The 25155-nt window shown below is 49.3% G+C and overlaps 1 protein-coding gene across 2 annotated transcripts; it reads right to left on the bottom strand.

Annotated features, from left to right (window-relative positions):
• Positions 1–53: 53 nt before the first annotated feature.
• PIP4K2B (phosphatidylinositol-5-phosphate 4-kinase type 2 beta) lies at positions 54–24878 on the bottom strand. 2 transcript variants are annotated; one of them, XR_010886502.1, is made up of 11 exons: positions 24702–24878; positions 15184–15281; positions 13461–13557; positions 9271–9423; positions 8369–8515; positions 8083–8121; positions 6582–6695; positions 6018–6276; positions 5523–5626; positions 4757–4939; positions 54–4357 (listed from the first exon to the last, which is right to left on the bottom strand). XR_010886502.1 is itself a non-coding variant. In XM_067312172.1 (10 exons), exons 1-10 carry the CDS (start codon positions 24876–24878, stop codon positions 4859–4861), a joined length of 1269 nt encoding a protein of 422 aa, XP_067168273.1. In that variant the 3' UTR covers positions 54–4858. The 2 variants fall into 2 exon arrangements, 1 of the variants encoding a protein (XP_067168273.1); XM_067312172.1 differs by having other exon boundaries at positions 54–4939.
• Positions 24879–25155: the final 277 nt, after the last annotated feature.

Genomic DNA, 25155 nt, shown 5'->3' with positions numbered 1-25155 from the left:
TTCACAAAGTAATAGCTGATTATTAGAACACTTAAAGAAGACAATGATAAAGAACAGATGTACACAAAGTTTTAATTTTATTTTTCTCTGGTTGGAGACTCATCTTGTAACATGCATGCATTTCAAAACAGTAACAGTGTCTCAAACTGCTCCTAGCAAACAGACAAGCACAGAGGACTTAAAATTCCTATTTAAAAAACAGCAGTGAAAAAACCTAAATGCTTTTTTTTTTTAGTTTTTGATTAAACTTAATTTATTCACATTTTTTCAGTTGCACTGATTAGCCCTGCCCACCCTTGTGACCTGTGTGTAATAGGCTCACTTGACACAACTCAATCCAGCTGCGCTTAGCACTGAGCAGCTAAACAAAGAACAGCACAAGTTCTGAGTGGTAAAAACTGAAACCACTAAAAATGATGGATGACCAGAAGTTGGTTCTCCAAGCTTTGCCATTGCTATTACACAAGAATTCATTTCAAAGAGCAAGGAAAATCAGTAGTGGCTAATATGGATACCGGAGAATGGCTCTGCAGAAGTACGGGAAGTTGACAGGCAAATCTGAAATGGGGCATTAAAAACACACAGATGAGCAGAGGACAGCTATTTTGCTTTTGGAGCTATTGCAATGACAGTCTGTCTCAGATCAGTTACGCAGTGTTGCAAACCAAGTTTCAGTACATGCACTGACTTCTGAAAGGTCTGTACCAGCTCAAGATTAAACACTTTTGACCTTTGTGCAGCTTGAAAGGAGGCATCTGTAAAGACTGCATAGTAGTCATAGGACTGGGAGGCATCGGTCAGTTGAGGCAAAGACACAACCCCTACCAACCACGGTCCATAACTACAATACAACCTTGCTTTGTGCCTTTATTGGACTCCGAGGCTGGTCCCCAGTTGAAGGTAGCTGTGGTCGTGCTCCGGAGGGCAAAGCAGGAGCTTTCTCCCAGAGGAGGGAATAGAACTCAAGTGTTTTAGTGCTTTTGCTATTATGATAATCCAATCTAAAACTAGGATTTTTGGATGTGGGACTACAGCCTCATTTATGCAGGAAATTTGTAGTCACCTACTACCCCAGAAGTTTCCCCAGGGATAAATTGTATCATCATGGCTTTTATAATTAAAACCAGATCAATCAGCGGCAGTGTATGAGACAAGGGGGAAGGATTCCACCGCTCCTTGCTGCAAGACGCGAACTCCTGCTGCCACCAGGCCCTCTTCCTCGCACTGACACAAAGCTGACACAGAGGACGGGTGCTGCCTGCTAACTCCAGAACAAGTGGTTCCTATATAAAGGGTGACCCATCATGTTCTCGAGTGGTTTTTTTATTGCACTATTGGGGCAGAACAGCACCCAAACTGGGACTATTTACTCTGCCTTTCCTCTCCTGCTCTTTTTTATGCCCTAGGAGCTATCTCAAAGGGGAAGAGACATGTTCTAGGTTCAAGGAAGTTTTTAGTTCTTGATTTTGACAGATCAGGCCCATGTTCAAAAAGAGATCTTCAGTATAGGCAGGACTATGAATCCTGCAGCTCCCTTCCCAAACACAAACTGCCTTCAGGTACTGGAGAGAGAGACTGCACACTAAGGGGTTTTTTTTGTTTAAAAAAACCCCTCCAGTTGACCAAGAATTGCACTGCAATTTCTTGAAAAAATAAAGCAGTAACTTCTCACGTGAGAGACTCTCCTGCACTCTGATGGGGATCCGAGTGATCTGTCTACCTACTGCAACTCTTTCAGCTGAGCGGTGTTTTTCAGTCAAATGCACTTCAGTGTAAAGTGTTCTGCAGGGTACATGCTACAGACAGAAATATCTACATTCAGCAAACTAGAACTAAATTCACACCAGAAACAGACAACAAACTAGCACAAGCAGTTGTAAAACCAGGACTGAAAGGGCTGGGTTTTCTTTTTAAATACTTGAGTTAAAAAAGTGACCTAAAACAAGATTAAAAAACAAAACAAAACAAAAACAAAAGCAAAAAGTCCCTTTTAAAACAAATCAAATATTTGCAGCGTCACCTCTTATTCTGGTAATAAAAATACTGTCTAGAAACAAAAATTAGCATTTTAACATAATGCTACCTCTCAAAATGTAAACAATATACAAAATGCTTATGTTAAACAAAGTTACATACCTGGGTAATACATCATTAAGTGAGAAAATTGCATTTAATTACTTTAATACACACAGTATGGCAACTCGACAGAAGTGGCAGAATTGGGGAAGTGCTAAAAGTGAATAGGGTTTATAGGGCTGCTTTTTATATCACTTGAGCCAGAGACAGCCAATTTAATTCTAGCAGGAGTTTTTCTCCCCATTTGGAGTGGGGCAAGAAAATACAGTTAACTACTCTTGAGCCCTTAGTATCATGAGTTCTGTAAAGATTGCTGCAGGAACTAACTGCATTTTAATTTCATTCCTGTTTATGAAATCCAGTGAATGAGATTGTTGCTCCTAGCTACGCAAACTTCATCCTTCTACTGACTTTGGGGTGTTTGTTTGTAGTGTCTCTTTGTAGTATGTCTGCAGTTTACTAATTTCCTTCTCTCTTCCTCCCCCATTTTCATTTCTTTTTTAATACATGATTTGAAGATAAACAGTTTAAAAGGTACCAGCTAATTTCCCCAAAGGAGAAAGGCAAACTTACCAGGCCAAAGTTGCAGATTCAATGCAGATTTAAAAAAAACTGTCAGGAATAAAAAGTGACTGGTATTTAATTTCTAATTTATAGTAAACTTAAGTGCTTACTGTTTAAGAGAAAAGCAACCAATATAATGCCCACAAAACTAAACTGATGATACCCTCTATTTCCTCCCTTTATAAAGTGTTCTCGTATCTGCATTTGTTTTGTGGCTTTTCCAGCTACACACCTTAAGACACGAGACTCTTTAGACTCTCAGACAGTGGTGTGTCAGCCCCCACATCACACAGAACAGGGACTGGACTACAGTGGCAGAAGAAATTTGCCCCATGTCAAAGGGAATGATCCATGAATGAAAAAAAAGATTCATATCCCATTACACCCCCTAATATCAAATTTTGACTCTTAAAGACTCTATTTACAGTGCACTCTTATGGGCTGAAACTTTAGCCCCCTTTTGTCCCCTTCAAAGCTGAGACCTGTGGGATTCACATCAAGAATGTGGGTATGAACATCAAAAGCCCAAGCCCGCATTCAGAATCCAGACCAGAGCTAGTGTTAGTCTAGGGAAATTACCAGGATGTGATGAGCACCAGTTATCTCTCAAAAAGACCAAATTCCACACACCAAACTGTAGCACGCATTACAGCACAGGACAGACATTCGAAACGGCTTATTCCCGAAACAAAGGCATACGTGAAAACAGTTTCAAGGCAGATAAGCAATATGTTTCAACTGCAAGAGGTTTGTTCCAAACGCTAAATCCTGCTTAAAAAGAAAAAGAAAATTAAAAAAAGAACCAAAAAGTCTGTAACTGTTGTGCAGCAGAGCTAATGAAACCCAAAGCAAGTCTGACAAGCTTGGCTGTGAAAAATATTACAAGCATTCTGGAGACAAAACAGGACGTTATTCAGTCACACAAATCAGTTCCAATTCCTTAGGGGGAAAAAAATAATCTGGCGCAAGTGTTCAAACATTTCCGCTCCTCGACTGTCGCTCTAGAGAGGGATACGGAGCGGAGCAGAGTAAAAACAATCACAGCTCAAGTCCCAAGTCCTCTTAAGCAGTGAAACTTGCTCCACGGTCACAGCTCCAGCACTCCCCACCGGCAGCGAGTCCAATTCCTTCGCGTGCAAGTCGCATTGCCTTTTAAAAAATAAACCAACTAGCCAAAGAACCTCTGTCAGGAAACAAATTCAAGTACCTGTTGCAGCCTGGGCGAGTTAGGAAGACGAACATTAGCTAGATTAACACTGGCAGAACTCTGATGTGAAGCTGTGATCTAAGAGACACGGCAATTCCTGACTGAGGTGTGACAGGAAAACGTTCCAGATAGTCAAATACTATCCCAAATCTACAGGTACAAAATGCAATTTTTCTCTTTTATGAAATCTTCATAGCTAGCCAATTGAAAGCATGATGGGGCCGAGCACATTATTTTCTGAGGCTGTTCAAGGTCTCTACTACTTCTCACACTGATTTTTTTAGGCTCTTAGGAGTTACACCTTTTTACATGATCATCTTTGGTAGATGTTCATTTCCCTCATCTTTCTCGTAAATCAAGTGCAGTTACAAAAAAAGTTTTCTTTACTTAAATTAACCAAAAAATATAAAGTGTCCCAGTCTGAATTTACCTAGTTAAAGTTCAGCGACTCCTCCTTATCAGAGTAATATTTTCCATCCTCGAAATGGTGAGCAATTTTCCTTCCAATTCCTACCAAGAGGGAAATAAAAGGGCTTGTTCGTCTTTCTGGTAAAGACAGTCCAATAAAAAAATTAGTAGTAGTTTGTGGAATCAGGCACTGCTTCACTCTCACTGAACATGATCTAGAGTGACCCCTTTTATACAGTGCCACATGTCATATCCCTACAGGATTCTCTTGATCAGAGAGGAGAAAACGTCATTAGAAAGAGCAGTGCTGAAACAATGCACTTTGCTTGTTTTAAAAAGCCCTCAAATCTATGTCTGGGCACTTCTGTAACATAAAAACCCACTTTTCCACCTGGGTCAAGTGGACTGTCGGAGGGTGCACCTAGAATTAGTTTTCTTTTAAGTCACACAGTGCCACACACTCGTTCTTGCTCACACGCACACACACGCACACACACGCACACCCCACATGCTGCTACAGTGTCTGTTTTAGTGTCACAGGCTGCAATCTCTGTTTGGAAGTAGCCCCTCTTCTCTTCATTTCTCGCTGAAGGCTGAAGACGACTATGTCAGGATATTGGACATAAATTCATTGAAGCGTTTAGAGTACTGCTCTGGGTTCACGGTGGAGATCTCTGCCCCAGCCTGCAAGGCAGAGAGGAAAGATAAGTCACAACACCTTCCTCGTGGGGCAGACCCTGCAGCACTGCCAAGGGTGGACGAGGGAGGATGCAGGGAGGGATTGTGGCCAGCACAGCCTGGCTCTGCTGGGAAAGACCCACAAATGGGCTTGCAAATTCAAGAAACAACCAACACCCTGAGAGGTCTAGCGAGATCCTCAAGGGAACTGATTTTAACCCCAGCTGGATTTGCTGGAGGCCACTGAGTCAGGGCACTGGACTTATTCCTTCATGGTTTAGAGGAGATTTGGGAGGAGCATGAAGAACTCTGTGTCTGGATCCCTCTGTTCTGCTCCAAGAGGGAGGATGAACAGGGAAACTCAGGTCTTGCTGTCCTGATCCACCAACCAGAGGGAAAGCCCTTCCAAAACAGTCTGAGGACACAGGAAGAGTGAGGAAAGAGCTGTACTTGGCCATGAAACCATTGGAGAATTTACAAATTGGTGGAAAACCAGTCAGGAAATCTTTCACACACACACACACACAGAGGCATGCAGCAAAGCAGAAGCCCCAAAGCCCATCCTTCTTGCGGGTGGCAGGCCGCTTACCCCATGTTTCACCGTTTTGGCAGCATGTGCAGCTTTCTTCTTCGCATCGTATGGCGTAAGAATGTCTATAATGGCCATGAAGTACACTTCCTTCTTGGGAGCACCTAGCAAGGCAAGAGAGTCGCTAGCACACCCTGCGCTGTGAGCAAAGCCCAGCGACACCCCCCTCCTTAAGAAATATATGGCAGATCTATCTTGATGCAGCTAGCAAAGAAAGCAAGGCATCTGAAAGCTGTAGAAGGGCAGAGAAGAACGACTGGAAACGGCAGATTGGAGGCCCACACATTCTTCAAACACCCCACTGTTCTCTGAGCATCGCTTCCACCCCTTCTAACTCGCACCCTCCACAACCAGGGACTGCACAGTGAAGGTGAGAGAGTTGGCAAGGTCATTCTCTCTGTGGACAGTCCTTCCACTCCATTTAGCCCAGCCAAACCCCAGGACACCTCCTCTGTCCTCCAGACCTTCTCCAGGGCAAGATTGCATGATACTCACTTTCATGGCTTTTCATAGCATAGACATCAACAGAAGGATCAAACTCTCCAGGCCCAAAGAAGCGAGGGTAGTTGAGGAGATTGCCCGGGCTGTCAGGGGGTGTGCCATAGGAGGAAATGGGGTTGCCACTGAGACCGTCATTCTCACACTCCTCATCCTCTGCTCGATCCTCTACTTCCATCTCTTCCTGCTCTGCCCGGTCAACATCGTGGATCCCAACCAGCAGGCTGTAGTCCATGATCTTCAGTTGAGCTAGAAACTGGGAGAGGGAGATGAGTGAGAACAGTAGCACGCATGTGGGATCAGAGACCCTCAGTCCTACCCTGCCGGTATCTCCGTAAGAAAAGGCTGTAGTGAGAGCTGAACCCTTACTAGACTCCACAGAATCTACACAGGAGCTCATATGCCACCTGCCACCAGCACAACCCTGACTGCAATTGCTTGACTGCTCAAGGAACAACTTGCTTTTCAGGCACTGCTGTATCCCTCAGGCCACCAGCCGCCGTGAGGATCCAGTTACGGGAGACCCACTCAGAGTAACAGTTGCCCCACAGGAAACTCTACCTCCACATCCCGCTTCAGCTTTTCAAGGAAGTTCTTTTTACTCTCTTCTCCAACATGCAGCTTCTGACCCTCATTCAAGAAGTCGTTGTCCTTGAACGTTGGCAGATCCTTGGCCTGCAAGGAAAAGCCTGTGTCAAACTCCTAAACTCTCCCTCTTGCGGGAGGGCTGGTACATTGATTTTTTTGCAATATGTTGATTGCACAGAGACTCTGATTAAGCGTAGGGTGGCATCAGGATGTCTCTTGCCTCTTTCTACGGCAAAGTGGCTCATCCTGTCCACTAGGTATTAAAATGGCACCAGGCAGAGCACAGTATTTCTCAATGAATCCATGTGCTGAGCTGTACCTAGGGGGAATTGAAGGGAGACACCGAGAGCAACTCAACTTTAAAGACTGCCGGGAAGATTTGCTGCAGGCTGAAAGCTTGACAGCTGGGCTCCAGCCAGAGACGGTCCAACCAGCTCCCAGAATAGAAGAGAGATGCATTTTGTTGGCTTCCAATGGGGAGGGGGGAAGGGGGAGACTTGAAAAAAATGCTTCTCTCCCTAAAGACTTGAGGAAAAAATTAAAACCACTGTATTTCGAGGAATCTGCTTGCAACAGGCCCTGAGGATTTTTCAGGGATATGGAAGAACATACAACCCCTTTGTGCAACTGGGAATTCAATTATTTTGTTCTTAGAATGATATACGACTGTGTGGTGACTTTATATAGATCTAATGTGAATTGTCTGAGACGAGCTACATAAGCAGAAAAAGCTAGAGAGCAAACAGCCAGCAAGCCAGGGACACTTGGGCACCATGAAGCCATGCCTTGACGCCAGTTTTCAGTATAAATGGGAGTTCCTTGGCTCATGCCAGAGATCTAATTTTGGGGCAGGCTGGAGTAGACTTACTCAGTAGTCTCAAACCTGCAAAGCCCATGTGCACGTGCAAAAAATGTAGTACCATGAGTTACTGCTGTGATTTCAATAGGACTTTCCATGGTAGTGTCACAGCTGCAGCTTTGCAGGGGCAGGACTCTTAGAAGCTCCCCTAACGGGACCAAAGCCTAAATTTACAAACATACTGAAATATGCAAAGAAGCTGAGAGGGGCTTGGTCTGGTTTACAAAAGCATCTGTTGCAAAAGCTAACTGCTGATCTGACTCAGCTTGGCACAGAGGGGAGCACTGTGAAGAAACCTGTCCATAAAGGCACCATCACATTAATTTGGGATTTGGTACTTGTGGAATTGTCCCCCAAGAAGTTCCCCCCACTCTTGGCAGTGTCAAGATAACAAGCCTGGCAGCACCAGATCTGCACCTCTGCCAGGTGTCTGCACCATCTCTTCCTGAGCAGTTACTGGGCACAGCCTGAAAGGTGGGACAGAAACAGGTTGTCACTCCAGGCCCGTTTAATCTCCCCTGCTCAGTACCCCTTTGCAAAAGGGAACAGTCAGATGGATCCCACTTGCTCCCAACCACCAGGAGGAAGGAAAGGCTGGCCAGGGATGGTCCATACCTTCTCTTTATCGCTTGCTTCCCTGGATACTGTTGAGCCCTGACAAAAAAATAAAGGAAAAGGCATTGGTGCACTAGGTATTGTATTCCTGAAGAATTTATTGACACCAATTAATTTAATTCCTCAACGCAGAAAAAAATGAACATATTTTTAAAGTCAGTTTCCCCTCCCTGCCACCAAGCAAAAAGCGAAGTCCAGGACCTTGTCAAGTAGGTCTTAAAAAAACCCAGTTCCCACTATCCTGAAAAGCAGTCTACACCTCCGTCATGGCCCTCCAAACTCTCACCTTCAGGTCGTACTTCCGATGCACGGTCAGCCTGTGACTAAATACGTTCCTGGTAACCACCATGTAGGTTTCCACCCCGTCCACGGTGAGCCGGTACATGCCCAGGAACTGAGGCAGGAGGGTGTTCCCGTGACACTCCACTATGAACTGGAGGGGAGCGGGGAAGGGAAGGGCAGAGAAAGATGGCACCGTCACACAAAACCGATCTCTGACACAACACGAGCAAGAAGCTGAAAGGGAAGCCTCCGGTTCCAGCCATCCGACACTCATGCGAAAGGAGAGGAGGCCTGCAAATAGTGCCCAGCGTCTCAAGCAAAGCAAGCTAGGGCATTGCAAGAAGCTTTCAGCCCTGAGCCGAGGCCGAGCATCCCACTGTGTGCGCGTGTCCAGCCTGCCTGTCCTGTCCTACCCAGTCTCAGCTGGGCGACTCTGTTCTTGGCACTGGCTAACTTCACTTCTTGCGGTTATGTGAGTGTATCTGGAAGTAAAGAGCAGATGGACGGGCTGATAATGCAATCCAGGCTAGAACATTTCCAGTTGTCCCATGCCGCCCCTCCTTCCTTCTGGTAAGGCAGCTGTCTCCTCCCGGGTCCCTCCGGAAAGTCTAATTCAAGGGCTACTAATCAGGACCATGTTTACTGCTTTCAGGCACCAGCAATCCATAATTCATTGATGTAAGGAACAGGGTGAGCCATGCAGGGGCTCTGCACTGCGAAGAAGCAGACGGCTATGCCCTAACTGGCTCTTGGGCGCTAAGGAACACTGCTTTCTTCTGCAAAAGCTGTTGGCAAGCTCTGCCAGGTTGCTCACAGTGAATCCAAGCTCCAGCTCCCCAGCAAATCACAAGATGCTCCCCGAGGCGTTCGCCACCTCCCTCTCCCAGGGTTCCAGACTCACCATACCTGATGGTACTTCTTTAAGATGTTGTGCATCTCTGCTACATCCTCGCTTGACACTGCCTTAATGACAAACCTCCTGTCGTAGGTGGTGAGGAACCGGGCCCCGCATCGGCCCTGGCTGTCACTGTTCACCGGGGCGCTTCGTGTCACCGAGTTCTGAGGGAACCAGAACAAACAGGTGGGGAAGACAGGCAGGAACTGCCACTTCCCCAGAGAAGAAAGAAGAGCAGTCTTGGAAAGTACATGTGACATGGGCGACCAGAGCCAGCTCCACAACCTGGCTAGCCCTGGAAGAATAGACATCCCAGGGACTTGGTGGTCCACCGTTGTAACTGTGCCAGCGTCCTGGCCAGGGTTCAGAGCACATTCGCAAACCAACTACAGTCGTGATGGTTATAAGCAAGCATCCCTGCGTGCTCAGCACTACAGAGGTTAACCCACTCAATTTAGAAGTCTGGACATGGGGTTTAGAACTTTCGTCTGGGCCTTCGATTTGTTAACATGTCTTACTCCAACACCTGGCACACATTTTTGAAGATATTCTTTACTAATGAGTCTTTAAGGCAGCAGTATACACAAGTCAAGATGTCTTAGGAGTTCCTCCTGGAAAACTAAGAACAATCAGGATATTTCCAAGGTCTAAGGAAAAGCAGAACACAATAAATGCAAAGGGCCTGACTTCTTTTCCATCGAAAAGCAGCATTAAGTGACAAAAAAACCTTTGGTTTCAGTATGACTTGTAAAGAATTCCCCAACAAGAGTTGGGGAAATACTGAAACCAAAAGCCACCCTCAGCTTCTGCTATTCTTATAATTGGATGAAAAGGATTAGTGAGTATAAATAGATCGGTTGTTCTTCCGAAAACCAAGAGCATCTGTCTTTATATCCCTGTCTCCACCCTTAGCAACGAAACATTGCAGCACAACTGGAAAATCCAAAGTAAACTGCAGAGCAGGTATCTACCATGTTCCCCTGTACCATGGCGTGAGCCCTGATCCCTCTCCCCAGGCAGAAGGACTTGGTGTGAGCCTCATCCCACGGTCACAGCCACTTCATGCCTTCCTGACTAACCTAGCAGCCAGGTCACCAGTCTCCTGCTTGTTTTCTCTGTCACTTCTCAGCAATTGCCTCCCAACTCCAGCATCCCAGTTACCAGTGTCTGCTCAGAAGCTGTTCTGCCAACTACTGGTATTGGATCTCCCTAGTGTTTCCTTACCATTGACGCAAGCACATGGGGAGAGCTTTGCTCTGAAACACAGCAGTGCAGATGTCTGGGTCTCGGCTTTTAGCTCAAGGTAGATGTGTTTTTCAGGACCTCAGGGATGGACAATGCATTTCACGATGTTTTTTAGCTGCTAGTTACACTGTTCTCTCCTCCCCTTGGCTGCTCTGGAGAGCAGACAGCAGAGGGAGCCTGCTCTTCTGCAGACACGGACAGGCAGGCAAGCAGAGCCTGCTGCGAAAGAGGGATTTACCATGTCACGCTGCAAGTGAGCTGAGAGGTTTCCTTTCAGAAAGAAGCGTTTAAAGCTTTTAAAACTTTAATGAAGCAGGGGAAAAACTCTACTACTGCCAGTGGTTTTAAAACTGTCAGAAAAAGAGAGCCAAACAACAAAAAAAACTTGCTTCTTGCTGACATTTGCAAATGAGTCTGTGCTACACAGTTTAAACAGTCATCACCTCAAAACCACAGAGCCTTTCTTCTAGAGGAGATGGGAAGCAGAAATCGTGACCACATATGGACATTACCAAACTCACAGTCCTTAGGTTTACTTCATTCCCTTCCTGTCACTCCCACCTTCTCCAGAGTTTGAGTGTTAAATTTAGCATCCTGGCTTAACTCCCACTCGAGCCATTGCATTTTACCCACCTGAATTCAGCTCAGTGAATGTCTTCTGCTTTCTGTTCTGGGTGGACACTTTTAAACAGCCAAACTGCTCTGCCCCAGAAATGGGAGAAGTACCCATTCGGAGCAACAGGTACAACATAAACGATAAACCAGGTAAGAGGGAACCAGCACAACTGTGTGTACTTCCACGTAAGTTAGTTCACATGTTTCTGATCAATTCTTTAAACAGAGAGGAAAAAAAAATCTAAAATATCCTACAGCAGATGGACTGAGAAAAAAAATAATTAGGAGCTAATGATTTCACCACATGCAAGAGGTGCACTGAAGGGTATGGAGGAAGGCAGCACACAGAGCAATTCCCTGGTAGAGCCAGCCCAAGGGGCAGGGTGTTGCTGGCCAAGCAGCCTCCTCAAGAACCACACGCAGCCTGGCATAAATACTGTCAACAGACCAGGAGGCAATGGTACTGCTTCTCCTGGCGAAGTGCCACTGCTGCCTAGCAAACGGGCCTGATGGTAGGAGGGAAAAAATAAAATTAATCATCTAACAGGAACGCATTCAAGAAAAGCATGAACTGAGCAGCCGTGTCCCGAAAATAAAAGAGATTTTCCATCAGAAGCAGGAGCGACGTGCGTGTGCGACTCATGGCTTGCAGGTAATTAGGAGGCACTGAGCACACAGGCGCCCAAAGACCACCACCTGCCTCCCCGCGCCGGGCTCAGCTCTACCTCCGTCAGCAGACGGGCAGTCACCCAGGGCAGAGCTGCGACGGGCAACCAGGAGCCAGCAACCAGCATTTGCTGCTCCTCCTGGGGACAGCCAGCCTCTTGCAGAAGAAAAGCAAAGAAAACTGTCAGTTCTGCTATGAAAAACGTGTCTCGCTCTGAGCAAACACCCTCAGGTGCCCAGCTCCAACATGCCCGAGAGCAGGCAGCAGAGTATGACGGACCCCGGCAGCCAGGAGAGAGGCAACTCTGAGACATCGCTACACAAAGAAGCAAAAAGCCCCAAACAGCAATGCTCAGAGCGCACCCCTTCTCGCGGAGGGACCGCAGATGCTCCCCCCTCGGTCTGGGAACCAGGGGGCAGAGGATGGGATGCAGGTGCTACGCATCTGCTCCTTACCCCCCACCACAGGAGACCAGAAACTGGATCAAGTAGATCCAGTTTCTCACCAGCGCAGTGAGCCATGCAGCTGGAGAGGGAAAACAGATCTCTTCATTACATTAACCTTGAAACAGGAGGAGATCAAGCAATAATCTAGATATAATTACAGAGAATTGTGACAGTCTTGGGGGGGGGGGGGAGGGTGCACGCACACATACACACATGGGGTGGGGGGGGCAAGAGCATGCACAGACGCTACCAGAAGGAAGCAGTGGGAGGGACTGGCAGGAATAGCTGTGCTCCCATGTCCTCTCCCCCCACAACACAGGCAGCAGGGCTCAACGGGTAAAGTAAAGAAGGGAGAGAGCAAGAACCTCGCACCATTCACCCACTCTTGCGGTGCCAATGCGCCGCGCTGGGCTGGCTGATTACAGCGAACATGTTGGTTGAAGCTCTCGACCAGTCGGTGCTGGCACCCTGCCAGCCTTTATCAACTGCAGCAGAGTGCCAGAGATACCGGCTTTAATTACCTGACACTTGGCCCGCTAAAGGTCACACAACTATCAAAGCCATCCTCTTCTTTCTGCATTGTTTTTTCCCCTCATTTAAGTGGTCTCTCACCAGCCTGCTGTTACGCATCTCCTGTGTGCGTTAAGACTAAAAGCTGCGTGCAGAAGGGAGGCCGTGCTGTAGCAGCAAGAGTTGCGACATCTCTTTTCCACTGGATTTAAGCCCAGCTGCATTAATACAAGAAAACGTCTCTCCCCTCCAAGGCAAGTCTGATCTTGCAGCCTTTGGGGACATGTCCCAAAGCAGCAGCCACCTTGATAAACCCAGTTCAACAGCACCGACGCTTGGCACACACACTTGGTTAAAGCAGCACCCGAACCAAAACCACAACCGATCCGTTTTCCTTGCAGATGTTCTGCACTAGATCATTGTTATCCTCCAGCTCCCCGCCTGTCTGCAGCCATCTGCTGCCTCTTATTTTATGCCTAGAATGTGAGCTCTCTGGAGCAGGAACCACCTTTTTACTCTGCGACCGCTCACTGCCTGGCACAGCAAGGTCTGTTCCATCGCTGAGGGCCCTTAGGGCTATGGTAAAACCTTTCAAACCGTGATTATACACCGCTAGAGCTGATCACACAAGAATGTTGATATCGCTGTTTCTCCCCCAGTTTTATAATTCTGTCTTAAGCAAAGGAGTTAGGAAGGGCATGGAGAGAAAAGGGGGTACCTGGTAGTCTTGATCGTCAATCCCAAATCTTTCCCGTAGGTTTCGGAACACCAGCGGACAGTACTCCTTAAATTTAAAGCGACTTGGCAAGTTTTCCCTAGGGCAAAGCAGAAAAGAAAGATATTCTTGTGCAAAGATCAGCTTGTGAAATTGAACTCAATTCTCCTCCCACTTCATCGCTAACCCCCAGGATATCCAAGCCCCCTCCTCCCTACAAGGGCCCAATTCTGCAAACATTTACCCTCGCTAGGGCAGCTTGTTCCTTTGGATGCCTACAAAAGTCATCTATTCACAGAAACGCTTTCAGGATCCAGCCTTTGACTTACAGGCTCTCTGGACGAGGATGTCTGTCTTACAGAACAATCTCCCCTGTCACGAGTACAGATTTGACAGAATAATTTCTCTTTCCTCCTCCTTTGTCGCTTTGTTCCGTTCAGTAACACAGCTGCCCCCTGCAACACACTGTTACTGTTCAAGATGAAAAGCTGGAGGAAAGAGGGGCTCTGATTTCAGATCAGATCAGATCAGATCGCTGGTGCGTCAAAAGAAAGGTCATCACAAGACAAACTGTCTCACCCAGAACGCAGAGCAGAGCGGGTGAATCAGCTCCGGTCTGGCACATTCTAGACCAGTCCCAGCCTTTACAGAGTGAGCCTTGCTGCCAGGCCCTGCCGGCTGGGAACGGGGCCTCACCGCGCCGCAGCACAGCGTTCCCCAGCACCCAGGGATGCCGCACCTACTCCCTCCCAGGGCTCTTACTCTGCCCAGCGAGAAGCAGCAGAGAAGATGGCCCTGCTTGGACGCACTGGGAGATTTTTTTCAGCTTGTTCTCAATGGGAATCCTTTGCACCAACACATGGAAAACTAACGTCTATGTAGGAGAGGAGGGGAAGAACAGATACTGCTAATTGTAGGTGCCAGAGAAGAGAGACAAACTTTTGAATCACACTCCCACTCTCGAAAACTGATGCCTGTGAAACTTGGTGAAAATGAAGCGTTAATCGGGGAGCACTGCAGACATGCACAAACAGAGCCATGGTGGAGAACACAGCTCTCAGCGCCAGTCACAAAAAGGCTTCCAAAATTAATCTCTTGGGAAAGGATAAGGAGGTGTCTCTATACAAACCCCAAGGGGCCAAGGGCACAGCGCAGCATCACAAGTGTCTATGGTGAACAGTCTCAAAGAGACAAGGAACCTGGTGGGCCATGGAGAATGAACTCCTGCCCTCCTCTCCATGAACTTGGATTTGCTGGTCTGATCAGGGCACCCAGACAAGGCACAGCAGCAGTCAAGGAACAGCTCTGCACCAGTGTTGTGCTTAACCAGGACCTACAGTGAACGCTGGCCCTAGGGTTTTGGGTAAGTCACACTTTGTAAACACCAAAATAATAGTCGTCTTCTCCCAATCCAGTGAATATCCATGTCTAACCAGCTCCAGCTTTGCTTTTAAGTAGTGCCACTTCTGAGCCTGGCCTTACTAGACTTCTCATCATGCAAAGGATAGATACCAGACCACCAGACAGCATCTCGGTGACAGACAGACCCTCCCATGTCCTGCCAAGTGGTCTTGGCAGGGTGCAGGTTTGGAGCATGTGCCCAACCATGACAGATCCTGACATTAAAATGTGTTAAACCAAAAGGCCCTCACCATGACAGTTCCCCCTAAAGCAAAGGGAACTTTATTTGCAGGGACAAATAAAAAATTAGGAAGCACCTACTTACTTGTTGAATAGATGATTGTCCACCTTAATCTTACTGTAGGCTTTAAAGTCATCGGGCATTAACATGACAGGGACAGGAACATTGCTGAGTTCATTGATCTAAAAGAGAAAGGAAACTGAGACTCAAAACCCAAGTTCCACCGTCCTGCAGTTATCGTCAACGGAGTTAGAGGGATGCCAAATACCCCAGAAGCCATTTTTGAAGCAATATAACCCATTAGGTTTTCAGAGCGACTTTCTGTGCTGAAGCGATCGAGAGGACATTGTGGTTACAAGCCACAGAAACATCTCATTCAGTCGTGGAGTGAGTACTCCCCGAGCCAACCTCAGCGCTTTCATTTGTTCACCTTTTACTGATCACCCAGGATACAGCTTAGAATTGAGACAAACCTACAGGCCAAGAGATGGATTTTAAAGAAATCACCTTTCTCTTTATTTAAGAAATGTTGTTTCAGCCAACTTCATAACTAGTTCTCACTGCTACAAATCACAGATGACCAAAATCTTCAACTTGACCAGCCAGAACAGACACACGCATAGCTTCGGCGCAGCACAGCGCAGCTCCCCTGTGGATGCCGTTTCTATGCTTGCTGTCTCTTGTTGCTCTTATCCCACCTTCTCTAACGGGATGAGTCACTCCACTAGATTGTTTTTGCTCCTTAGTCATGAGCGGCAACCACAGGAACACAGCGAAGCTGAAGAATGAATGTTCAGCTGCTACTGTACAGGCAGCCTCGTGCTACAGCACCCAGCAGCGAAAGCATCAATAGGAAAAAAACCCACCTCTGGACCACATCTGGCTGCCCTGCACCAGACAAGCCAGTGCACTAACAAGGATGTGGCAGCATTCAAGAGCAAGTCGAGCAGCAGCACATTTCTGAGCTGCCTCTTCTGAGGACAGATGCACCGTCATTCATACACAGGGCCCACACAAGTCCCAACTCACTGAGCTGGTATTAACATGGTGGATTTAGGAAGAAATTCCACTGCAACACCATGCCCATAATTACTGTGCTAAGTAGGTAACGCTGGGGAGAAGTAGATGATTCCCCCCCTCCTTGCATGCACCAGGACACTCAGTACTGCCCAAAGCTGCTGCCCCATCTCCACCAAGGAGGAGGTAGGGGGGAACGATTCTCAACTCAGCTCAACTCTGCAAGGACTGCGGAGGTCCCCAGCTCTGGAGATGGGCAGTGAGCTGTCCAGGATGTGAGCAAGCCTTTGATGAGGTGGGTATTTTTCACATCTTTTCCCCGTTGTTGCCAATGAAAAAAAAAAAAACAGACCAGATTAACAAACGTCAGACTGCAAGGAAAGACAGGAAAGACACATACACGCTGCAAAGAGAAAAGATGACTATTTTCAGAGACACTCATCCCACGCAACAGATAAGGGGAAAGTTATCCGGCCACTGTTCAGTTAAGAACAGAGATGCTGCTCTTTAAAGCCCTGCCCAGTATTTACTTTGTAGCAGCACCGAGGAGCTTTAAGCACTCCCATAAAGTGCTTCAGGATACATGGAGAACGCTGCACAGATGAATGAATAAATAATGTCAGATGCCTCCCATCATTTGTAATCAGGATGGAGCAGGAAGGCCAGTAACTCCCAGCTTCAGCTAAAGGCTCGATCCTGCACGGAGTCACTCCTAGAGCTGCAGCTAGAACAGGGGAAAGGGCAGGAGGACCACAGGCCAGGCAGGGATCTCCCAGACCTTGGGGACCAGCTCGCTTCCAGCTTCTGCAGGCAGCCGCATCAGAAAGCCCCATGCAGTGATTTCCCCTCAGGGTGAGGGGGGAAGAGAAAACAGCTAATTCTGTATCAAGAAAGAGGTGCTGCCTCCAGCCGCTAATTATTGCTGTCTAACAGGAGGGGAGGTCCGACAGCGCAGCTCCTGAGGCACGCCTGTTCTCAGCCCTCTTCTCGGCGGTGGGTAAGAGGCAAACAAGCTATTATCAGCTGGTTCCAGAGGGGAGGGAGGGTGCTGACAGCCGAGCGGGAACGGCAATTTGGAGATTGTCTCCTCCCCATGAGGAATTCAGACACAAACGTTAGCAAAATGAGATATCAAGACATCTCTGGATGTCCCCATTTCTGCCAAAGCAGAAGCCTCGTAGCAAACGTTGTACCTGTTGCAAGTCTGACTGGCAGAAGTGGGTGCGCCAGGATACCTCGCCTCATTCGAAAGATGCTTCCACTCTTCCCAAGATACAACAGCCTGGCAACAGCCAGCAAAATCCCCCCGGCAGCACCCTCTCCCCCTTGCCAGCTGCGTGCAGCAGAGCCTTCTGGAGGCTTCGAGATGCTGGCTCCGGAAGAGGCGCACAGAGAGAAGTGATTTGGGCCGGGGACCGCAATCACTACCTCTCAAAGCAGCCAAAGAGACGAAGGGGCCATTCCTAGTCCCGGGACTCACAGGCTGCCCTCCGGCTCTTGGCCAGATTTCCCCTGGGCCTTTGCTCCTGACACCAGTCTGAGAGCAAACAGAGGTCTGGGATTTTCTTTAGCAAGAGGCACCTTGTCTTCCTACAGTAACTCCCGTGCTTGACACCTTCAGGATCCCAAAGCGAGAGGAATGAAAGGCCCCCTGTCCCCACACTGCCTCGGAAAAGAGATGTCCCCAAACTGTCCCTTCGTGCAGTACAGTTGTCAGCATCAAATGCTGCTTCCTAGGGGTGACAGGGCCCGGCCTGCAGCGCGGTGCTGAGCGAAGTGCTAGGAGAGCTTGCCCAAACGAGAGCAGAGGACAGCACCGGACAGCACTGTCTATAGGGTTCCTCTCCTGCGCTTATCGCGGTGGAATCTGAGCAGCCTCCAAGAGCAACGTGACTAACGCCTGGCACATGTTTGCTCTCTCGTCTTCTCCCCAGGGAGAGGCGTGTAGCAGGAGATTATATATAGCAGAGTGTGTGTGTCTGTGTATTTATGCTACAGAAGGCAAGGTCACAGCAAGGTGCCTAGCAAGGAGGTGCCCAGCAACCCCTGGCTTCTGGGGAGCCCATTGCCACAGGTCTCACCCGCCTGTCTCCCACAAACAGGTGTCACCCAGCTGTAGAAAGTCTGCCTGTACCTGAAGCTTTGGAGACCTTCTCCGGGGCTGCTGCTGGCCATAAGAGGGACAGCAAGATCTTGGGCTTGGTTCTCTACGCTGGAAGAAGTAGCTGTAGGGAACAAGAGGTGCAGTGGCAGACAGCACCACTGAGAGTCACCACACATCAGTCCATCACCATAGGGGTCATGGACTATTTTGAGGAGACGTACAGTGACTACAAAGACCAGGCCTGTGCTGTACAGCAGTCTGCGATTAGGGTATTCCCACACCTCCACTGCAAAGGCTTTAGGGTTCCCAAAACTGGAAAAGTTAAGAACTGTGGATCTAGAGTGCAAGCTCTTCAGATCAGGGGTCTGTCTCCAGACCCAGGGTCCCAGGCCTGCACTGAAAGTGCTGGTTAAGAACTGTATTTTGCTGCTGCCACCTGCATTTTGCAGTGAAACGTAAGACACGATCCTGCCCCTCGCCAGGTCAGAGCCAGGCTGGATGGCACATGCCCGTCAGCCTCACGAGAGGCTCAAACACGCACCAGGCTCTCAAGGCTCCCAGCGCAGCTTAAAGAATTTAAAACCCAGACACATTTTAGACAAACCAATTGACATCTTCACCAGACAACAGCAGGGGCACTAAGAAAGAGATGCTGCGCAATTCTCTGCCGGTTTCACTCTCTTCCGAGAGCAAGGGAGCAATTCCTTGGGCAAGGCAGACAGCCCTACGTGCCGAGGTGGCCCCAGCGAGGAGGGCTCAGGCAGGCTGCTGCTTTGGGCAGCAGATTGGCCACAGTCCCACTGCCTTTTCCGCCTGGGCCAGAGCCCTGGAGAGAAAGGCTGACGGATGCCACCGACGGAGGGATCAGGGCATGGGGGCGACAGCAATAGGTGAGGGAGGGAGACCCTCTTCTCTCCGAAGGCGCCGTTGCCACCTTCCTCCCCCGTTTGCTGGCAGCGAGAGGAACAGCAAGCTCAGCTCCTGCGTTTCTCCAGCTCCCCGGCCCGCAGTTCCCCTTCCCCCCTGCAGAAGTGGCCTGGCCCTTCGTCCGCAGTCAGCAGAATTCATTTTTGCCTACGCTGCTGAGAAGCCTACAGCCATCCCCGGCCCTATAGGGCTGGAAAAGTACTACCTTCCCCTCCTTCTTTTATGCTCATATTTCTTGATCACTTGAATTCTTGAGCAACACCAGTCAGTGCGATTCTGGATTTATCTGCAGTTGGTAATTTGCCTTTCCCACCAAAGCCAATTCCTTTTTTCAATAAAAGACACATCAATATTCTGTGTCATTCAGGGACAGCTGTTAGAACGAATGGGCCAGGCATAATTTTGTTTCAAAACCTGACTGTAGCCTCAAAGTGGCAATTACCATTAGTAAATTGATGGGAAAACGCAATTTGTTTACTAACAAGATCCAGATGATGGAGTGTGTGAGTCTACTCTCTAGGATTCTTTACAACAGGAATTTGCTTGGGAAAGTAAAAATACTTTGTTCCTCTCAATGCCTATCAGACAGGCATCGCAAAGTGCTTTGTGAGCATTAGTTAAACTTTATAATACTCCAGGGAAGTAGGTAAAAGACATATAGCAAAATGACTTTAACTAGCATGGAGACAAATCCACATCTGTAGCAAAACTTTGCAGCTGCTTAACACTGTACAGCAAATGGGCAACAGTTGAACCAGAAAGCAGAGACTAGATGGTTTGAGAAAATACACCGTTTCCATGAATTAGAGCACGATTAATCAGTATCCAGGCTAACAACCCCCCCCCCCCCCAAACACACACACACAATGCTATGGAAGCATGAATCTTGTTGCCAATAATCTCTACCAGCACTCTGGGGACACCAGGATGCCTTAAGAGAAGAAGCATCCCCTAGTGACAGTGAACCCACCTCTTCCCCAAGTGCTTTGAAGGCTGCTGGGAAGAGCTCCGCAATCTTGACGGAGCTGCAGCACAACACTTGCGTCACACACGGAGGAATCAGCCAGCTATTACTCTGCCGCCCCACCACCGCAGGGCAGACTGTCACTCGTTATATCAGCATGGCCTCAGGACCGTGTAAAAGCATCCATCCTCCCAGGCCACTTGCGAGCGCCCACACTCACGCTGGTACCGACAGGGAGCTGAACAGCGGAAAGGTTAAATGACCTACCCAAGGCTACACAGTAAGTCTGTGGCAGAGCAGGCACATGAGCCCAGTTTTCCTTGCTGAATTACCCAGAAGGACCTTCTTTTCTCTCCATATCTCAAGAGGGAAAAGAGCTCCTGGAATCTCTATTTTAACAGAAGGTCCTGGGATATGAAGGTTCAGAACCACCAGCCTTGATCATTAACATTGGCTATCATTGCCATCACCATATGCCGCTCTCTCCAGAGGTCAATTAGAGCCACAGCAGATAGCAAGTGCTGGAAAGGACGAATACATGCTGTTTACCATGTGCCAGTACCAATTTATAGGACTTCAACATTTGATATGTGGCAGATGCTGCTCTGGCTAGAATTAACATGGCAACACCAAAAACAACACTGCAGAGAAGGGAGAAGCGTGCTGCAAATCCCAATTTTGCTATTTCAGTTGAATACTAAATAGCCGTGTTTTGTACTGGCTGGCACCAATCCTAAAGGTCCTAGGAGATCGGCTGGTGCTTCAGCCAGTAACCGGAGCCTGTGGAACGCAGGAGGCTGCTTCAGGCAAGACCCACAGAGCCAGCAGAAGAGATCTACCCATTTTGACAGAAACGGGTTTGTTTATACCTACTCCTTGCCCCTGCCAACATCCACAGAGCTACAGGGATCTTTTCTGGTGGATGAACTGCCACCTAGAGAAGCATCATCGCAGTCTGCATGAACTCAACTGTTCATTTAACAAACAGAAACAAGAGTCACCTCTCCAGCAACCCCCAAACTCACTGGGATCCCGATGCCTGGTATAATCACCACCTTACAATTGTTTCTATGGTTTCCACAGTATCACACAACACCGCTCTGTTCACGCTGCTGTTCAGTGCGAGATGGCTTCCCCCTTCCCCAGTCATCACAAGTTTCCCTCTGCTCCTGGTGAACTTCCATGCACACACGTTCAAGTCAGGGAGCGGAGAACGTGCAAGGAGCATCACACATACGACCAACACCGAGGAGCTGAATCTCCTCTTCCAATGCCATGACAACAGCAGCTGCAAGCAAAGCTTCCAGGGGAACCATCTCTGCGTTTGCTGAATTTTACATTGCCACCCGATAGCTTACAGAATATTCAGAAATCAAGTGCGAACCTCTGTGACTCCACTTCCTTCTCCTACTTGCACCAGTTCTCACAGCTTCCTCTCCCCTCCGTGGTTTTCGGGTTCAAAATTTATCTGTCAGACTAATACCACCCACATTTCGCCTTGCTTTCGCCAGCTACAGACCCACCCTGATTCTCATTCATTCAGTTTAAATGCTGGCTGGGGACCACCAGGGTAGCCAAGACCCAACTTGCTATTTCAACAGAACTGCTTGGAACTGGTGTTCCAGAAACCAGTTCCTGTTCTCGGTGCGCTCACATCATTGCTCCTGATCCTCTCCAGACCCGTCATAGGCTGTATTCACACCAGCTGCTAACAAGCTTGTTTAAACACAAGGCAGGGCCGAACTGTTGCCAGACTCAGTTAATGGACCCAAGGGAATTTCTTCAGTCAACAGAGATGGTGGATTGCATAAAATGGTTGTTTGTTTGATTTGTCCATGAAAAAGTTCATCTCAACTGCAAGTATTTTTGACAAAGTCTTCCTGGCGCAGCCTCGTGGTTGTGCCGATACCAGTGTTTCCTCCCTCTCCTACAGCAGGGATCCCTAGGCTGGGCCCCACAGACTCCCCTCCTTGAAAAGCTGTGGTCCAGAAGCCAAACATTAAATAACCCCACAAAAGATTTCTCAGAAAGTTCAAACATACTCTTGGAAATATTCATAAACTGTCCAGATCCATCTGCTGGAAGCATATAAGCAATTCCACTTCCCATATAACCAGGGCAGCAGCAACATCATCTCTCAAACACAGACCAGGACGAGCAGCTGCTCATGCGTTGAGTAAACAGAAATACTTCAGCTCGCAGCCTGCTCTGCAGCTTGGTCACACCAGCTACCAACCCTTTTAGGTATTCACAAGGCTCACCCAAACGCAAACTCAGACCAGTGGCGGAGAGGTGGAGGAAAATGAGCCAGCAAGAATTTGTTCGGAAATCCTGGATGGGCGTCAAAGGGTGAGAAGGTCACAGCTGATATTTTCTAAACCCTTTCCCAGCCCCTCAGGATATGGCCTTCATTTCTGGCAGCAGTTTCTTCATAACGTGCATCCCATATAGTCTCATTACTAACCGAGTATTCACGCAGAACTTGCAGCTTGACTGCCTCCCTTTGCCGAAATATTTCACAGCCACGTGCTCCAAGAGTTACATTAATGCCCTGATCCAGAGCCTAAAAACATTGCCAGATTCCTAGCACCCAGACAGCTACAGAAAAGAAGGGCTAATTGCCACCAAGCAACAACTGTCCCTAAGAGGCCACTAATGAAATTGAGAGGAATCCCAACAATTTCCCTGTTTCTGCAGGGCTCCTAACAGCACCATCGAAGCTGATCAAAACCTGATTAAATTCATTATCCTGCCTCTTGGCCAAGAGCACGAGCAGCAAGCACTCAACATCCTTTAATTCAGGAAGACAACGCCGCGTTGAACTACATCTGGAAGGTTTCTCTCCATTGCCAGGCAAACTAGAAATATAATTCTGCTTTTAGGAGAAATGTTGTTTGCCTCTACGAAAATTAAGCCCATTCACTTTCCAGGAAACCCTCCATTAACCCATTGGAGGAATAGCTGTCTTTGAGCCCTGAAAGTGCGTTAATCTAGGAAGGGGTGATCTTTCCGTGACCACCTGAATATTCTCTCAAAACAGCATTCATCACCCACATCCAAGAGAAAGCAGCAGCAAATCTATCCTCCCCATCCAGCATGGGATTTTTGCCTGCCATCAGATAACATGGAGAAGTTTCCAGAGGAAGATACGAAGATGGCCTTAGCAACCTCCTTTGGAGGTTGGTCAAAGAGCTGAGCACTTCCCGGACATTTCCAAGGGAGCCGCTCCCAGCTCCTTCCTGAGACAGGAACCAAGCACTGCCCAGGGAGACGGAGGTCACAAATTGTGGGGATGCCTCTGGCCCAAGTTCTGGTAGCTGAAGCCTAAGGTCAGAGGGAGATGAGGCTAGACAGATGGGGACAAAAGACCTTTGTATATTTTAGGACGGAGATGAGAGGCACACATAATCCTCCCCACATGGCCAACCCTGAGGAACAGGACTGTCACTGCGTGTGGGACCTTTGGGTAGTGACATGTGGGAGTCCCCCCACCATAACACAGCCACAGGGGTTACCCTGAGCAAGAAGGACAGGGATTTGGGACAGGGTACAGTGCTGCGGGTGTTGAATAAGTGTCCTCAGGGTAGTGAGGGCCACCAGTCCCAGCAAGGAGACGTGCCAAGGCGACAGTACCCTACAGGGAGAGGGATGGGATCCCAAATGGTGTTGGCTGCCCTCAATTCTGGGGAAGAGAAGGGAGGACGCTGGGGAAGGAGATGGTGGAAGATGGGTGGGTGTGAGGAGGCAGGCACGCAAAGGGAAGCGTCTAGTGGAAGAAAAGCCTAAAGCCACCCCAGGCTGGATCAGGACACCCTGACCCAGGGGACCTGGACCACCCAGAGACGAGGGCGCTTTTGGGAAGGAGCCCCAATCCCAGGAGGGAAACACCCCAGGAAGGGCTCTGCCGAGGGACGGGGACACACACAGGGAGGAGCAGACCCCACAGAGACCCTCCTTGCGTGGCGGGCACCCTTGGGGCGAGCAGGACGCACCCTCCTAGTGGTCCCGATCCGGGGAAATGGCAACCTGGGAAGGGCATGGATGCCTGGAGGAGGCAAGGCCCTGAATTAAGGAGGGAAAGAGCCCAAACCAGGGGGATGAGGGCCATGGTCTGGGGTGGGAAAAGAGCCTGATCCCAAGGGAAGGGGCCTGATCCGGGGGGGGGGGGGGAAATGAGGACCCTGGTCTGAGGTGAGGGGGGGGAAGGGGCCCGATGCAGGGTGAAGGCCCTGGTTTTGGGGGAAGGGCCCTAGCTTTTGGGGGGAGGCGAGGAAGAAAGGGACCTGATGCGGTGTGAGGGCCCCGGTTTTGGGGGAGGGCCCTGGTTTTTGAGGGGTGAGAGGGGCGGTCCTGGTCAGGGGAGGAGGGGGGAGAGGAAGGGGCCTGATGTGGGATGAGGGCCCTGGTTTTTGGGAGGAGGATGAAGGGCCCTGGGTTTTTTGGGGGTGGGGGGGTCTTGGTTTGGGGGGGGGGTGGAGGACCCTATTTTTGGGTGGGTGGGGGGATGAAGGGCCCTGGGGGTTTTGGGGGTGAGGGCCCCGGTTTTGGGGGAGGGGAGGGGAATGGAGGGCCCGATGCGGGCGCGCTCACCGTGTGGTTGGCCCCCCACATGAGGACGCTGAGCAGCGGCTCCGAGGCCCGGAACAGCTTCACCTTCTGGCACACGAAGTGCTTCTTCTTGGTCTTGGTCTTGCTGGCGCTGAGCGCCGAGCCCAGCGCCGCCCCGACGCCCCCCGCCGACGAGCCCCCCGCGCAGTTCGAGGCCATGGCGGACCCGGGACCGGCACCGGCACCGAACCGCCTCCCCCGCGCTCCCCCTACCAGCGCCTCCGCATGGTTCGGCCCGGCCCGGCACACGCCCCCCCCCCTCCCCTAGTGGTACCGCCCGCCCCTGTCAGCCCCTGCCCCTTGGTTCGGCCCGGCCCGGTAGCTTCGCCGTCCCTGCCCCCCCCCGCCGCTGCCGCAGTGGTTCTGTCCCCGCCTCCCTCTCCCCCCCCGCCCCCGCGGTGGGTCGCTCCACCGCTGAGGAGGAGCCGCCGCGGCC

Source organism: Apteryx mantelli, chromosome 28, assembly GCF_036417845.1.
Source record: "Apteryx mantelli isolate bAptMan1 chromosome 28, bAptMan1.hap1, whole genome shotgun sequence".
NCBI classification, from domain to species: Eukaryota; Metazoa; Chordata; class Aves; order Apterygiformes; family Apterygidae; genus Apteryx; species Apteryx mantelli.
This window is presented reverse-complemented; position numbering and strand designations above follow the sequence as displayed.